Here is an 18,244-nt window from a genome sequence, read left to right as displayed (position 1 = left end):
AAAAAAAAGTTTTTTAACTTTAGAAAAACCGTAGAGGCCACAGATCCACAAACAGCCCCTTAAGAAATCCAGAATGCCCCCACAGCTCTCCCAGGAACCAGTGTTTTTCACCCACCCACACAGGGCGGAGAACCACCCTGCATGTGACTCCAGATAAGAAATTTAGAATACTTTAATCTGATAGCTCGAGGCAAGGGAAGGTGGGCATTTGATAAGAAAGCAGAAAAATAGACTAAGAACCACCCACCACCTTCCGACTCACCCTATCCCAAAACCCAACCTGCAGTTCTTATTCATCCTAATTTCCATCCTGAAATCCCTTACATTACCCAGATAGACACTAGATTTTAATTCAAATTAGTATGCAAAGTTAAGGATGCATCTGGTAAAAAAACATCCTCTTTGGTCTCATTTTCCAGAGCAGTGTGGCTGGTACAGAATAAGGAAACAGTTGAGGAAAAATTGACGGCAGGTGTGAATTCACACCATCCCAAGACCTAGTAGGGAATCTGGGTCCTGAGAGACTTCAAAGCAAGGGGCCCAGCCACCAGAGGGATACTTACTTAATAAAATCTCTGACCCACCTCCAAGGGTGCACAGATACCTGAGATCAACCCTTCTCTACTTTCTAGCCTCAGAATGTAGATCTGACTCGCAAAAACCCCACCAAATCCCCAACCCTCCATGCGCATCGGATTTGAGGGTAGGGCAGTTGGCAGGTCCCTCTCGGAGCCAGCAGAGGCAGCCCGGCATCAGTACCCAGTCTTGTGTGGGCGGCGCGGGTGGAGCCACCCCCACGCGCGTCCCGCGGCTCCGGCTGCAGATGCGCCCCAGCCGGACCTAGTTGGCCGCGCGGCTGGAGAGGCGCAGAGTTTGCAAAGTCGCCGGGGAGCTCGAGAGGGAGCGAAGGGGGTGGGCAGAGTGGGGGTGCGCGCAAGAAAAACCCGCCTCTTGTGAGTTGAGCGGGGAAGAGGGGGGGAAAGGCTCCGAGTTCCGCTTCCTGAACGGCGGGTGGGTAGAGCGGGCTGGCGCGGCCGGGGGACCGGCGGGACACACTCGCTCCGGGGCCGAGGCGCGAGCGGCACGGCCGGCGATGGCCAGCGAGCGGACACGCAGGTTCACCCGGAGCCTGCTGAGACCCGGACAGGCTGCCGAGCTCCGGCACAGCGCCGCGTCCGCCGCCGCGGTGGCCGTCAGCAGCCGTCAGCAGCAGCGGGTGAGTGTGGTGTGTCCCTCTCGCCACTGGCGGGGCTTGCCCGGGGACCCCCAGGCAGGCCTTGCCGCTAGCCCTGTGAGCCCCTGCACCGGAGCCAGCTTGTCCTCCACCTCCTCACTTGCTCCTCAACAGAGCGACACCTCCGCCAGGCAGTGTCACCAAAGAATTAAGGATCAGAGGCGCATTGGGGACTATAGGAAACGCGGGACGCTTAGATGAGCAGCTGCGTGGGAGAGGATGTACCCACGTTTTGGGGGTGGGTGGAGGAGGCGGGCATGCATCCACGCTGGCTCAAGGTGACAGGGGTGACAGGGACCTGGGGCGGCCAGTGGGGGCGGGGTAAAAAGGGGTGATGGTGGAGAGCTAAATGGTTGGAACCTGTAGATTCACAAGTCTGAGCGCCCCTCTCCTCCCTGGGGAACCTGGAAAAGAAGCTGCTCAGCCAGACCAAAGCTGAAACCCTCACCTTATATCCAGTGCGGAAAAACTGCAGTTGGCACAGCTCTCCCTCCCCCCACAGGCTGGAACCCGCCAAGCCACTTTATACTGTTGCAGAAGGAGCTGGGGTAGACAGGATGGAGTTATTAAGTAGCCAGTGGCTTCTGGTGTGTTTTGAAGCGGTTTCATGGGATTCTCCCTCCAGAAGGTTCCACTGGTTACTTCCTTGTCGAAATGCCTTCTAAGTGCTGGGTGATTTCCGCGGGAAGTCCCTGAGGCAGAAATCAGCATCAGGTGCCCAAACCAAACCCGTGCATCTCCAGATATTCACAAATGCCAGTAGGTGTCACACTAAGGGATGAAGCAGGGAGCGCATATCAACTGTGGTGGAAATAGGTAACTGGTAGCCTTAGGGAGCAGCCTTCCAGTTCAGCCACGGAGCTCTTGGCCTGACTTTGTTGGACCGGAATCCTCCTTGTGGGTTTCATTTTCCCTTTTTTTTTGCCAGTAAATACCATTAGGAATTCAACAACCCTATTTAAGAGTGTCAAAGAGAAAGTGTTGCCTTTGCCAGTCACCAAAGAGGAGGGAGCCAGAGCTGGTCGGAGCCAGTTCCCACAGCCAGAGCCCTCTCTTAAAGCCAGAGGTCGGGAAGCTGAACAGAGCGGAAGCAAATTGCCTGGCAGAGGGACCAGAGCATCAGATGTCCAGAGGGTGAGGGTGGGGGATGGGGAAGCCTGGGTGTGAAAAGAACTGGTAGCCAGGCTGCCTTCTCTTCCCCATCCCTCGCCACTGGCTGCAATATGCAGCTGCCAGAGACAATTCAACTGTTAGCCAGTCCTTTGACAGTGCCAGCCTGTGGTTTTGATATCTGTATGCGTATTTTTAGGGAAGAACTGACAAACTGTCAAAAACGGGCCATTCTGAAAAGCAGGTGGAGCTATTACGAAATCAGACACACATATGACAGTAATTTTTTCTTGTAAAGCAGTGGTTCTCAACCTCGGGGTTTCGACCCCCTTGGGGTTCAAGCGACTCTTTCCACAGGGGTTGCCTAAGACCTTTGGAAAACACAGTTACATTACAATTCATAAAAGTAGCAAAATTACAGATATAAAGTAGTAACAAAAGTAACTTTATGGTTGGGAGGGGTCACCACAACTGGAGGAACTGTATCAAAGGGTCGCAAGAGAAGGAAGTTGACAACCACTGTTTTAAGGGATTACTTAGGGTTTATGCCTTTGTTATTTTGTCATTTGCTTTTTAGTAAAATTGCTTTGCAGTTAATTCATTTTAGGGACTCCTAGTAAAAACATGACAGAAAAGTTGAGTAGTGATGGCATCCAACTCGCTACAACAGCAATGCTTCTTTTATTTGTGTCTTGTGTTGGAGTAGATTCTCATAACGTTTCTGCAGCAATGGAATTTTTATATATAATATGTATTCCTTCTACACACACACACACACACACACACACAAACACCCATCTCCAAGACTACCTTACATTTGAAACCCTAGTGAGATCTTGTCACAGTGAATGAACACAGTATCCTTAAGGGCAGCAGGAAGAGGCACTTCATTGGCACAGGTGCCCTGCCTTCCTCACTTCAGCACCTTGGCCAACACTCCAGAGCCAGTTCTTGCCAAGGTATTTCAAGGGATCTTACACATCTAGGCAGGCAGGGCTGGCAGTGATTTTGGCAGGAAGACATGAGCTCTGCTCTTTCCCCTACCACTTCACCTGAAGGGAAGTAGGAAAGGTTGGGTTTTTTTTCACTCAGGACCACACTCAGTGGGACCAAGAAGGCCACTGAACTCTTAAGAGACCTAAAACCTCAACATTGGCCTATATGGTACATACTCATCATAGGCTTGCATTGATCCAGCTTCTTCAAGCTCTATATATCTGCTGCTCTATGTTCTCAAAGCCTGTTTGTCAAAGGGAAGCTGGGGCAGGGGGATGATGGGGAGAAAAAGGATAATGAGGACATATTGTGGTTTGGCCATTTTAATACAAGGTAGTAGACATGTCTCTGCTGCAACAAGTTGTCCTCTCTTACACTGAGGGACTCTAGGGATTTCTAGTGAAAAAAAAAATCTATTCCACTTCTAAGTTTATAGTCTTTTCTAAAAGCCCTTCAGAATGTTACAGAGAGTGTTCTAAATCTTGCCCTGTGCTCTACCTAATAAAGACAGATAAGGGGGTCAGATTAACTACATCTGAGAATGAGACTCAGTCTTTGACATATATTTGGGGTGTGGAGACCAGAGATCAAGGGAAAACGACTGAAGGACATGCCCAACGCCAGCTTTGACATCAGCTGCTGCCACAGGAAGTAGAATTCCTGTCAAAGCAAAGGTGATATCAGTGTTAACCAAACCACTGGACTAGGTTTACATGTGTGCATGCAGAGTCCTGGCTTGGACCTATCACATCTTGCCTCTCTTTAAGAACTGTTATGGACAATGGACATTTTGAACAAAGACCTGAACTAAAGGTTCCTTTAGTTACTCTTTTTAGAAAATTAATGACTAGTAACTTATTTTATGGCCAAATTATAATACTAAATAAAGTTTAAATTATTTCCTGAAACTGTTTTGTCCATTGTCTTATGAACAAACTTTTCTAGTGTGGAATTTCAGTTCTAATGGGATTGGAAATGGGACTCCCATGTTAGGACTTGAGTGTTTTATCATCATGGTTCAACACCCGTGCACATACCAGATTAGTTTTAGAAGGTTACTGCCACTAGTTTGAAATAAGAATGTGTCTTCAAAAATAATGAGATGTGTCTATACTTTGCACAAATTAGCTTACACACATTACTTTTTACTATCCACCAAAATATAAACTTAAGATGTGTATACCGTTCTGCATATATGTATGATTCCATTGCAAACAAATACCTTTAACAAGAATACCTAAGTTTTATGCAAGTACCACATCAGATCTGTAATGTGCTTATGGAAGGAACGTATTTAGGTGGTCAGATTAACGAAAGGCTTTGGGCAACATGGAAAACATCAAATGGCACACAGGCAGGTGGATACCTGCCAAGATCAATTTGTACCTGAACATATTCGCCTAGACTGTGTGTGCAATTTAATGCACTTACGATGGTTTCTCCTTTGTTACACAGAACATCCTCTGTAACTCACTCTTAATTGTATGTAATCCGTTATTAACTGAAAGAGGAAGCAGGCTGCCAGAAGCGATTGCAGTTAACCATGATTTTCCTTTGCCTACCCACTCAAGCAGGGTAAGCAGTAAGGGAGGAAAATGCTTGTTCCATAATCCTAAGAACCCCATCTACTTGCTCTGATGTTTCCTAAGTGTGGTATCTGCTTACAATACTACTTTTGACATGTTATGGAACCCTGAATAAATAGAAGCTTTGACTTGCCAAGGGACTTTGATTGAGAAGGAATGAGCATCTAACATGACTGCAGGAGGAATTCCTAGAAAGATGAATGTCCCTTCCCCCCTCCCTGAACTTTGTGACACTTAAATAGTAGAGAGTATGAGGGACTTTGGAAAGTTGAACAGAGGAGTCTGAGATTTCCCAAAGGCTAAGTTAGAAGGAAGTAGAAAGATGTTGAGCCATTGAATGAAAGCAAAGCACTTATTTTTACTGTGAGTGTCCAGCATCAAAAGCAATATGCAATATGTCTGTTAGTTTAGCATCTCGGGCACACACAGCCCTTTAAAAAGAAAGAGTTATTTAGTTGTTTATGATTTTTATGTGTGTGTTTGTGTGGCTGCAAGAGTAAATGCACTGCACATGTGCATGAAGGGTCCATGGAAGCTTGAAAAGGGTGTCAGATTTGTTGAAACTATAGTCATACATGGTTGCAAGCTGTAATTAGGGTGCTAGGAACCAAACTCTGGTCCTCTACAACAGTGGCAAGTGCTCTTAACCATGAAAGCATCTTTCCAGCACCAATATTTTTTCTTATAACAGGGCTCTTTTTTGACAAGAAGACTTAAGCAGACATCACTGCCTTCTTTTATCCAATATGAATAAATTCCTTTGACTTTTCTGTTTGGAGAGGAAGTTAACATAAAGTTCACAAGACCAAGCCTTAATGCTTTGGTTATATCAGCTAATACTTAAGACTTCTTTGGGAAAGCAACTTCCAGAAAACTTTTAGAAGGGTCAACAAAGAAACAAAGAACCAACCTGTAAGATTGGAGCTTTCCGACCCCACTATGTCCAATCATTTTATGAAGACTTGTTTATTTTAGTCACACCTTTCCATCTCTGTGAAACAAAAAATACCCAACATACGGAATGTCAGGGAAAAGGGGATATTTTGGCTCATGGTTTCAGAGAGTTCAGTCAAATCCTGCCTGGTGGGAGGGTGTGGTATCATTTTGATATGGAAGCCAGAAGACAAAGGAAAGAGAGCAAGAAGAAGCCAGGATAAGACACAGCTCCCTAAACCACATGCCTTGAGACACACCACCTTCAAGACCCAAGAATATCATCATAGCATGAGTCCATCTGGGATAAATTGATCTAGAACCCTCACAATCAAATTAGCTATGGAAACATCCTCATAGACCCATCAGAGGTGTGACTTTCTAATTTCTAATCCAATTAAGTTAATAGTTTAAAAAAGAAAGCATTATAATTGCATTACACTAAACCAATTGTTCAGAATCTACAGGGTCCCTGAGATAATATTTAATGCTTTTCTTAACACTTGGGACAATACTATAGGGAAGTTACTGTTGAAAGTTCCAGAGAAAATATCACTAAGATTCCAAAGGTTAAGTCCATTGTTCAAGGCTGAGTGACTGACATGATCCTTTTCCCTCCCATCCTGAATAGTAACTATACAAGGTTATTCTTTTAATAAACATCTAATAAGTTTTTAGTTCTGTGCTTCCTTCAGTAGAACCACTAATTACTGTGCATGGAAAGCTTATTTTTGCCTTCTGGTCTACCCAAGATGCAGCTAGTTCACCTAAGGAACAAGAAAACATTCTTCCCACTCAAGTTTCAGAGACACTGCTAGCATTCATATCAGAGTTCCTGGGAGGTTTGTAGCAACACCAGAGTTGTTCCTGTACCTTTATAATAATAGACCCTCTACAGGCAAGTGCAAGTTCAGTCATTAAATTGTAAAACTGTGAACTCACTTGATCATTTCATCTTGTGTCTGACAAAGCCTTGAGTGCATCTTGTAGGCAATTGGCTTAATGCTGTTCAAATCCACTTCTGGGACTGCTTGTGTCTGTGTGACCCATTTCACAACCCCTATCTATGAGACGCTTGTGCATCCTGAAATACATTTTCCACCTCTCTGATTCTTGTTTCCACATCTTTTCTCATCCAGAACAGCAAGTCTTACAAAGAAGCATGTACAAAGACAACCACTCTAAGCATCCTGAGACTCCAAAAGACAACAGCAGTAAGAATAACAAGCAATATGAGGAAAGTTAGACACAGTCAGATTTGGACATTATAGTCAAATCAGTATAACCATTGGGTCTGGTAACATTCCTGAAAGTTCTTCCTATGACCATGTGAAAAAGAAAATGACTTGAATTTTAAGATCAAAGAAATAAGATCAAAGAAAGTAATCTTCTCCAGGCCTATTCAGCATTAACTTCTAATGATATCACTCAGACCTGGAGCATTGGCATCAGTTAGGTGTTAACTGGTAGTGCAGAATCCCAGTACTCACACCACACATACCAAGGCCACATTTTAATCAGTTCCTCCATTTATCTATACTCACCTTAATCTTTTACATTGAGAAACAGAATCATACCATACCTTAGAGAGTGTTGATCTAAATCAGAAAATGTCCTGGGTTACAAAGTAAGAGTTGTCTGTGTAAAGATGAGGCAGGTTGAAGTTATCATTCCTCATGACTGAGAACTTTAAATAATTCTAACTTGTATATTATGGATTGAATATTTATAATCCCTCCTTGCCCCTTAGACTCTTGTGTTGGTATTTTAACTTACCCTAGGTATTTGGAGATGGCACCACTGGATGACAATTTGAGGTAAATTGGGTCATGAGAATAGAAGTTTTACGAAGGTGCTAATGGTTTGAAAATAAGGGAGAAAGACTTCCTTCCCTCTGCTACAGTAAGAAGGATTCTTGTCTGCAAATTCATGGTCTGCTAATCTTGGCTTTGCATCCTCCACACTGTATGAACCAAATATCTGTTGTTTACACCACCTACCAATGTTGTTACAGCAGCCTGAAGTGACTCATGCAGCCTGCTGTTATGATTCCTCGTTGCTTTATATGACCCGTGTTGCTACATGTTGAAACTTTTAGAAATTTGAAACAAATTCTATTAGTAAATCTAAAGATTACAATCAGAAAATCACAAAGACATTTTTTGTGTCCCATAGTGTATATACACACATACACACACACACACACACACACACACACACACACGTATATATATCCCTCTTATTCATCTTGAAATGTCCTAAGGACAGTCTTTCATGGAGCTAAAAACCTTGATTTCCTCTTATGCTAAGGCGCATGTGATTTCTCGGGTTGTCTTTCATCATGATAGTCTTTCACTTCCCATCAAAATTACACTTTTCAAAGTTTGACCATATGGGTTTCTAATCAATGGGAGATGTTAGGAAATGACAGGTTCTACAAAGCTGGAGTCTAGAACTCCATATCCAACCCCTGGGCTTATGGTGTGATATTACTTCTTTCTTTGGAGCCTCGGAGTCTAGATTGGTGATAATGGACCAGATGTGATGGTGCAGCACTTAGGAGGTAGAAGCAGGGGGATTTCTGTGAGTTCAAGGCCTGGTTTATACAGTGAGTTCTAGATCAACCTAGACTATGTAAAGAAGCCCTGTCTCAAAAAAAAACCAAAAAACAAAAAACAAAACAAACAAACAAAAAAAACAGACAATAAAAGAAATCCTATGATTGGTCCTTGCATTTGCGGTTCATCTGCTTCAGAGTTCTGCTAAGTTCTCCAGATCCCTTGTAGGTCACAGACGTGACCTGCTTAGGAATGCCATCCTGAACGTCACTTGGAAGTCTTCCATACACTTTTCTAAGGTCTCATTACTCTGCTTTGTTTGTTTCGTGGCTCACAGTGCTGCCTACAATGATCTTTTGAACTTGTCTCTTGCAATTCTTTTATATTCTGCTTACTGTCTGAAAGTAAATGTAGGGGTGAAGCTTTCTCGCTGCAACTGAAGCACTTAAGGAGAGCTACAACAGTAGGCCAGGTTGAGGTTGTAGTGAAGGTAGGACTGGCTGTTAGTGTGAGGTAACAATAACCTTTAATGCATAATCCTTACAATCTTGAAACATGGGACAAGCAATCAATAGGAAGACACTAAGATGCCCTGTGTATCAGGTGTTTTACTTGCACAGTCTATTTACAATCAACCTTTGGCAATGGGTTCCTATTTGCATTTCATAGTGAGGAAAAATGCTCACAGACAAGGAACTCACCCTTGATTGACAAGTGAATGGTGAATCTACAGTCTACGGCAGGCAGTCTGACTCCATGATCTGAGTTTCTCCTGAATGGTGCAAATATTCTACCAGGTAGGAAGAGAGCAAGAGCCTCATTTGAGCCTCATTTGATATGCAGTTAGTATCCAAGATTAAAGGAAGCCATTCTGTCCAAGTTTCTAAAACAGCTTCGGAGCACAAAGCACTGGTGATATTTTCATTCCACTGAATGGTTAACTTTTGACATCTGAGTGGCATGAGATATTGGGAGGGATTCTCTCCCGGGTGCCAATCTGAGTGCTTGTCATTTCTCAGCTATGGGGTTGGGGCAGAATGGGTTAAGTTTTGCTAACAAAGGATCCTTCAGTTCTAAAAGGAACATCATTCCATTCTTCTTCTACACAAACACATTTTTGGCAAGATAAGCACAGAGTGGTTGGATTGCAAATTGCATCTATTACATTGTCTCTTTTAGTCTTGATATGATGTTCGTGTTTACCAACAAGGGGATTTCTTTCCTTCAGAGTCGTATTTGTTGGCTTCTTATCCTTCACAACAGTGTCTCTGGGCTGGGAATAAATGCTGGTGTTTGCGGGACTAGACATGTTGACCTACATTTAATGATGTAGAAATAATAAAATTTAATGAATTTGAATGAGTTAGTGGCAATAGACAAAAACATTTGCCTTGGGAAAGCATTAATATTCTACATTGGACTGAAGTGGACATGCCTGCCTCTAAAATGAAGAGAGCTCATAGAACTGCATCATTCAAATGCCTCTTTCATTTCTGCTTCTGAAATATGAAAGTTCTTTGTTTTTCTAATCTAATTAGAGCATACCTTTTCTCCTGACACAGAATTTGGGAAGCTAGGCAGCTCCTTAATTTAAACTTAATACCAAAATGGCAGAATTTAACAAAAGATTGGAAGGGAGTCTATTTGAAAAGATGACACCATTTATGATCAACACAATGAGCTTTTTCCTCCCTGTAATGGTCTTAGTAATTACCAATTTAAATGACTAATTAAGGCTGTCAAAATGACCAATGACTTTTGGCCTTTCAAATCACACATTCTATAAAAAGAACACAGGCACTAACATTTGACTCGGCAAGCAAGCAAACCAAAAACTTAACAAAACTTGCTATTCAGTGAAATATGATAATTGAATTATTCTTGAACATGCATTGTTTATTTAATAAGCCGTTCAAGGTCCTTTTGTCCTAACTATTTGGCATGAGAAGAGAGAAATTGCATGCAGCTAGGAAATCTTCACCAAATGTGAGATGTTGAAACTCTGTCACACTGAGAAAGGAAATGCAAATAGGGAGATCTACTGTCTAAAGATACTTTTTATGATTTTCATATCCTTTGTTTATTTAAAATCAGCCATTTGTCTTTAAAGAAGATGTCATTTTTTAAAAGTGAATAAAATTGTGTTTTGTTTTGCTTTATTACTATAAAGTACAGGACGGATAGCTATAAATTTGTTCTGAAAGTGCTGTAATAATGTTTATTGGCATACCAACATGTACAGATAATATTCTTCCCGAACCTTCCTGAGTACTACAATCAATTTGAAAACTGCATCTTTTTTAACTTGCAAGTGTCGTTTCCAGGCAATGTAACTGTGACCATGTCATTAACCTTTGGGTTCCTTCTAAAATTAAATGGCAAACACTAAGTCCTGGAAAGATGCTTTTTAGTTCTGAATATCTAGGACGCTCTTTGTGATTTTGAGGTTATTCAGAGAATAAAGCTACTCTGTTTTTATGTTTGTTAGTTTGTTTTGTTTTCATTTGTTACACCACCAAATTGATTAAGACACCTGACTTTAGCAACCAAAAGAACTGGTTCAAATGTTTTGCATCTAAGTTAAAATGCTGGTTCTAAAATGATCATCATGGCTACTTACAAGAGGCACGGGAGTTGGCAAAGGGTGGACTGGACCATAGCAAGGTGGGGCAAGTCAGGCTCCAGTCCCATTTCCCTCTTTCTACCCTTAGAGAAGGGAAAGATTCACTTCAGTCAGAGAGCATCCTTTAAAGGACTCCGATGGTCTTGGGGAAACCTTCCATCGACATGGCTGACAGAAAAAAATGTGGCTCTGAGCCACAAACCAAAGAGCAAATAAAGATTGGTCTGAGGCCCTAGGTACATATGTAGCAGAGGGCTGCCTTGTTTGGCTTCAGTGGGAGAAGATGTTCCTAATCCTGTAGAGATTTGATGCTCCAGTGTGGAGGTGGGAATACCCAGGGGTAGGGGATGGCCTTTCAGAGGTGAAGGGAAGGAGAAATGGGGAGAAAACTCTGTGAAGGGGGACCCAGAGGGGAGCAACATTTGGGGTGAAAATAAATAAAATAACTAATTAATTTAAAAAAAAAAGAAATAAAATTGGGGATGGTTCCCCCTGTCCAGGTCTACCCTACCCTGTTAACCACTGATCAGGCAATGAGAGCTTCTCTCTCTCTCTCTCTCTCTCTCTCTCTCTCTCTGTCTCTGTCTCTCTCTCTCTCTCTGCCTGTCTCTCTCTGTGTCTCTCTCTGTCTCTCTGTCTCTCTCTGTCTCTGTCCCTCTGTGTGTCTCTCTCTCTGCCTGTCTCTCTCTGTGTCTCTCTCTGTCTCTCTGTCTCTCTCTGTCTCTCTCTGTCTCTGTCTCTCTGTTTGTCTCTCTATCTCTGTCTCTCTCTGTCTCTGTCTCTCTGTGTGTCTCTCTATCTCTGTCTCTCTATCTCTGTCTCTCTCTGTCTCTGTCTCTCTGTGTCTCTCTATCTCTGTCTCTCTATCTCTGTCTCTCTGTCTCTGTCTCTGTCTGTCTCTCTGTCTCTGTCTCTGTCTGTCTCTCTGTCTCTATCTCTACTTGTCTCTCTCTGCCTCTGTCTCTCTCTGTCTCTCTATCTTTGTCTCTCTATCTCTCTCTGTCTCTGTCTCTATCTCTGTCTCTCTCTGTCTTGCTGTCTCTCTGTCTCCTTTTGTCTCTCTCTCTGTCTTTGTCTCTGTCTCTCTCTCTCTCTCTCTCTCTCTCTCTCTCTCTCTCTCTCTCTCTCTCTTGCCCTCTCAATTCTCTTTCCATTCTCTTGCTCTCTTGCTCTCTCTCACTCTTTCAAAGTTGTTTTTGTCTCTCTGACTAATATGACTTACTCTAAGCATAGTGTGGTTTCAGAGAGGTTGAGGAGTCTATTTCTTTATCAACCATAGTCTGTAGTCTGGCTAGTCCCACTTGCAGCCACACTGACACAGGGCGTGGTACCTACAGTGTGTTCACTTCAGAGTGGGAATGAACTGTATTCCCATGAACTGTGCAGAGGGCAGAGGCTAGGGTGTTAGAGATGATATTTAGATGTTTGGAGATGACTACTGAAAGGCTGATCTCTAGAACTGCTTAAACGACGTCTGTCAGGGCACAATCTAAATGATGCTTGTTTGTATTGATTCTTTGGGATTAGAGGAAAAGATGCAGATTGTTTTCTTTTTCTTCTGACAGTTCCAATAGTCTACAGACTTTCAAGCTCAGACATGTGGTTATTGCATCTCTTTTTCCCAGGGCAGCAAAATCCTGGCACACAGTAGGTGCTTAATAAGCAGTCCTCAAATGTGAAAAAAAAGTCACACATGGAAATGGTATAAGACAGATTGGGCATATGAAAAAGAAACCAAAGTGCCCGGTATCACAGGAGCAGAATTCCTGGGTATGTTCACACTTGGCTTCTGGTGTGAGGCACAAGCCTTGGCCCATACAGGTGTTGACCCCAGCACCTTGCCTTGGTCACCAAGTGGCACACGCAGGGCTTGCTGATTGGCCTAGAGTATTAGTGTCTTGTCTGCTGTTAGCAGAGAATAACTGATTAAAATGGAGGAATCCAGGGGCCACAGAGTGTGGATAGCCATTTGTTTCCAGGATCATAATGGAACGTACTCGAGATTAAAATACAAGGGCAAGTTTGGGGATAGTAGATTTCCCAGAGTAGTGTGAGGTCATCAGTGAACACAATCCTATTTAATTCCTATTATCTATACTGATCACGTGTCTTTCTTTCTTGAGGGTAGACAATGTTCCTGAATGTTGTACTCATTACACTGCCTCCAGTTTTAGAGTTCTGCTTTTTGATACATCGCAGGTTTTTGCACTCTTAGGAAATGCTGTGGTTTTTATTAATTTAATAACTAAAGAAAAAATTAATAATTGCCCACAGTCTCACTGCTCACCGATAATACAGCTGTTGTGCTCATAAAAAGATAAAGAAATATTAAGATATGTTCAATGGGAGTGTGGTGAGGTATCGGGAAAGGGGGTGCCTCAGCAGGTCCATGCCAAGGCACTCCTCCCCATGAGAGATCAGCCACATGATGCTATAGTATAGAATAAAGTTTATTTAGGCCATGGGGAGGGGAATTAAGAGGGTAGCAGAAACAAAGAAAGGCAGAAAGAATGAGGGAGTAGAGAAGTAGAGGTTGGCCATGACCACATGGAGAGAGGAGGGAAGGGAATGGAGAGAGAAGGGGAGTAAGAGGGCAAGAGGCAATGGAGAGAAAGAGGAGTAAGAGTATAAAAGACAGAGAGGAGGGGGCAAGCAGAGCCTCTTATAGTGGGCCAGGCTTGCTGTTGCCAGGTAACTGTGCGGTGGAGTCCAGGCAGAATACCAACAACGGCTGCACTTTCTGGGTGTTTATTTGAAGCGCTTGTGTCTTTACAAAATGTCTTGTGACATAAACCTTAGCTAATATTGAATACTTAAATTTTAATGTGTGTTTAGGCATTTAAGTTTTAGGTGAAATTTTTTTTCTGCCGGCAACTTTATATGCAAGTACAACCTAAAGTTTATGCTGTGAACAAGGAAAACTATGTGAAACTCCTCAATATTCTACAACACTAAACATTTAAATCCAAAGGGAAAATGCATCTGAAAGAGAAAGGAATCTAAGCCACAGGAAGGAGGGAGGGATGTGCTCAGGGTTACAGGGTCACGTGACAGTTTTTAGCCCTGTGCCTCTCCTCTATAGGCCATGTGCAACATCTGTAACAGTGAGTGTGATAAAGGGGAGTTAGATAACTCTGCTTGTTTTTTTCCTTGGACTCTCCAGTGAAAGTGTAGGGGCTTTCCATCCAGTAGGGGACTGCTCGACAAGGAGCTTCAGTAGTCTGAATCCATCTAAGATGCGTGTACAGACCTACTCACATCTTGAACAGGTCTCTATTCCCTGTCGTTTGGTGAGACTCTGTACATATGTCTTACAAATGTGAGTGCATTTGTCATCCAGTTGAGAACATGAATCTCTTACTCCATAAATGTAGGAAGGTTGTGAATGTACTCTTGGGTTTGAGCCATTCCTTCTAGCTGACTTTTTAGGTCACTCAATCTAAATGACTACACCTGATCTCTCAGGGTCCTGAGAACTGAGTGAGACTTGGCTGAACCTGGCATGGCAGGATTTGGATTTTGTGAATAGATTTCTGTTGCTTCTATAACCAATGACTACAAACCTGGTGCTAAATAGCTCTGATGTTTCATACAGGCGAGAAGATGGTAAATGTCTGTCCTGGCTAGTTTTGTGTGTCAACTTGACATGAGCTGGAGTTATCACAGAAAAAGGAGCCTCCCTTGAGGAAATGCCTCCCTGAGATCCAGGTGTAAGGCATTTTCTCAATTAGTGATCAAAGCTGGGAGCCCATTGTGAGTGGTGCCATCCCTGGGCTGGTGCTACTGTATTCTATAAGAAAGCAGGCTGAGCAAGCCAGGGGAAGCAAGCCAGTAAACAGCACCCCTCCATGGCCTCTGTGTCAGCTCCTGACTCCAAGTTCCTTCCCTGTGTGAGTTCCTGTCCTGTCTTCCTATGGTGATGAACAACAGTCTGGAAATGTAAGCTATATAAATGCTTTCCTTCCCAACTCACTTCTTGGTCATGATGTTTTGTGCAGGAATACAAGCCCTGACTAAGACAAGATCTCATCTGGTTATGGTCAAGCCGTTAGCCAGGGCTGTGTCTCTTTCTGAAGGACTTCAAGGAAAATGTGTTCTGTGCTCATTTTGGTTGTCCTGGGATTCAGATCCTTGAGTTGTTGGGTGGAAGTCCCTATTTTGTTGAATGTAGACTGAAGTCAGCCTCCTTGACCATGGCTCCTTCTTCCATTGTCAAAGCAAACCACCATGGGTCAAGTTCATTATATGTCATAATCTCTTTGACCCTTTCTTCTGCTTTTCTCTTTTGCTGATAAAGATTCATGCCATGACCTTGAACATCTCATGATACCCAGGCCTGTCATCCTAAATACATCTGCAATGCCCCCTTTTCTATGCAAGTACATTCATAGGCTCTAGGGATTTGGAACAGATGTCTTTGAGAACAAAAGATGCTCAGAAATACACTAAAGGAACAAATTATTCCCCAGGAACTGCTTTCTGGTCCTAAGGTAAAGTGGAAGAAACAGTCAGGGATCACAAGTCATCGGGACAGGGTCACCTGCTATCAGTATGGGTATTCATTCCTCGTTTAAACCTCTTGGAAGATGCTCTCATAGACATGCCTGGTACTGACTATAAGTCCGATTGATTTGAAAATGAGATTTACCATCACATTGTCAGTATTTACTCCATCTCCTTGCCACCTCCCCTTGTTCCTAATTGGTCTCAGCTTCTTTTATGTTTCCATAGCACTGCAAATACATTAGTTACCTTCACCGTAATCACACAACCACTGCCCTGTCTTATCAGAAAGCTATAACTTTATCACAGCTTCATGTATGATCTCTGGTTGATGGACAGGCAGAAACATATGTATTATTATGGCTCTTTTAAATTCTCTAAACATTTCATGCCATTCCTAAAAAGGGCACGAATTATAATAAGCATTTCTTTTTTTGCCTTACTTACATGCTTTGATGAGTACCTGCTCTCTGGAAACAAGAGCCCATGCATTCAAGGTCAATGCCTTTGAAAAAATAAAATAGATTCAGATGCCTTTTAAAGGGCCTCATTTTAATTATTGCCTCTCAGTGAGATAACAGACTATGGAGGAAAAAATAATGCATCTTGGACCTGTAATTTCTTTAGATTTTTACAAAGCAGAACCTATTATCTCTAACTTGAAGTTTTTAGTTATTAGCATTTCTTTCCTTTTGAAATACTACCCCCCCCAGTTGTGATGAATCATTCCATTAGATATTAAATTTGTGAGTACGTGTATGTGTGTTATGTGGTGTGTGTATATTGCATGTGTTTTTGTGTGTACTATCTGTATGAGTTGTGTTTGAGTGTGTGTATTGTGTGGCATGTGTGTGTATGTGTGTGTTTGTGTGTATGCCATGCCTATGAGGTGTGTGTGTGTGTGTGAGTATATATGGTGTATATGTGTATATGTGTGTGGTGTGTATGTATGTTTTGTGTGTGTGGGGGTATATGGTATGTGTACGGTGTGTCTGTGTATGATTTGTATGTGTTAGTGTGTGTGTGTGTGTGTGTGTGTGTGTGTGTGTGTGAGTATGGTGTGTGTGTGTGTGTGTTTTCTTGTATGTATGTCAGCAAGACTAACTGGCCAGTCAGCCTTGGGCCATGTCTGTCTTCAGCTCTTCTAACACTGGAATTACAAGTATACTTGATCATGCATGGATAATTTTCTGTACTCAGGTTCTCATGCTTGGGATATGAGTAGTTTACCATCTGAGCCATGCAAATCCTACCCTTCCTTCCCCCCCCCCAACCCCAACAAGCCCTGAACATTAAATTTCTACAAGTTATTCTGTGGTTGGAGAAATATGAAGACATAATAAATCTTCCCATTGCTACCACTGAAAAATAATCCATTATCCCCTTGCTGTCTTGGGCCAAGGTCCATGTGCCACATTTGAGCATTTGTATATGGAATACACCTTCTAGCCATAGCCCTCATCTTTGGTCTTCCTCCTACCCAGAATGCTCCTATCTGTAGAATCTGCTTTTTAGATTTGCTCTCACTTTTCATCTCAAGGAATCTTCTCTGACACCCTGGGAAGCTACTGAGTCCAGGGAGCTTCAGTTGTGCCAGATATGACTTTATTGTGACAGCTGCCTTTGCATCATATTGTGTCACATTTCTTGTGACAGCTTTGGCTCTCATGAGCTTCAGCATTTACCAATGGCACAATCCTGAAGCAGCTGGGAATGTGAATTATGTCTAAGCCACTTCCACCTCGTTAATTTGCATCTATTGCTTTAATTAACATTGCTTTCTAAACCTTCTTATGCACAGACATGGATTCCCTAGAGCAAACTCTTCTTCCACCTTAGAAACATCCTAGAGGTCTGGAAAGATGGCTCATCGGTTAAGAGCACTGACTGTTCTTCCAGAGGTCCTGAGTTCAATTCCCAGCAATGACATGGTAGCTCACAACCATCTGTAATGGGATCTGATGCCCTCTTCTGGTATGTCTGAATACAGTGGCAATGTACAGTGACAATACATAAGGAAAAGAAAAAGGAAATACCCCAGAAAGGAATTGTCACTTCCCACTCTCATGGCCCATGAAAGCATCTCTTTGTATCTTTGTGCTACTGCCTTGACACTATACTTATTGTCTGACTTGGGGTTTTGAGAGTTTGGCAAGTAGAAGATGCTGTAGCATGGCTCTTTACATTTCCATCTCCCTGCTTAAAGGGTAAAGGACCTTTGTACATGTTACCTTGCTCTTTTGCACAATTTGGTCTTGAATGATTTGCATTAGACAGCAAAGAGAATGTTTAGAATATTATATGTTTTTGCTATAGTAATCTTGCTTTATAATTATATGATCCATTCATACTCAATATTTTAACACAAAAGGCTAAGGAAAGTTTTTCCAGCTTTGCATAGTTAAGTGAAAATGAATTTTTCTACTAGATAAAAAATATAGCAGTTATATTCCAGTTACCTATATAACAAACCTTCAATAGCTTCAAACAACTTTTAACTGTTTCAATAGCGTGTTCTCTGCCTCTCTGTCTCTCTGTCTTTGTCTCTGTCTCTGTCTCTTTGTCTCCGTCTCTCTTTCTCTCTCTGTCTCTCTCTCTCTCTCTCTCTGTCTCTCTCTCTGTCTCTCTCTCTCTCTCTCTCATTTCTTTTAGTTGATTAAGTTACTTATTTACTTTACTGCTGCTTCCCCTCTCCCCTCCT

General features: G+C 42.6%; 1 protein-coding gene across 3 annotated transcripts in view; it reads left to right on the top strand.

Moving 5' to 3' along the window:
* The first annotated feature begins 845 nt into the window (after positions 1 to 845).
* The window catches only part of Dock10 (dedicator of cytokinesis 10), a 254,449-nt gene continuing 237,050 nt past the window's right edge, over positions 846 to 18,244 (top strand). For 2 of the 3 annotated variants that reach the window (XM_031368152.1, XM_031368151.1), the window contains exon 1: positions 846 to 1,216. In XM_031368152.1, the coding sequence (XP_031224012.1) occupies positions 1,094 to 1,216 (123 nt within the window). In that variant the 5' untranslated portion in view covers positions 846 to 1,093. The remainder of the gene's footprint in view (positions 1,217 to 18,244) is intronic. The other variant, XM_031368153.1, reaches the window with a different exon arrangement.

This window comes from Mastomys coucha, unplaced genomic scaffold, assembly GCF_008632895.1.
Source record: "Mastomys coucha isolate ucsf_1 unplaced genomic scaffold, UCSF_Mcou_1 pScaffold14, whole genome shotgun sequence".
NCBI classification, from domain to species: domain Eukaryota; kingdom Metazoa; phylum Chordata; class Mammalia; order Rodentia; family Muridae; genus Mastomys; species Mastomys coucha.
The sequence above is the reverse complement of the archived record's forward strand: the minus strand, read 5'-3'. Positions and strand labels throughout refer to the sequence as shown.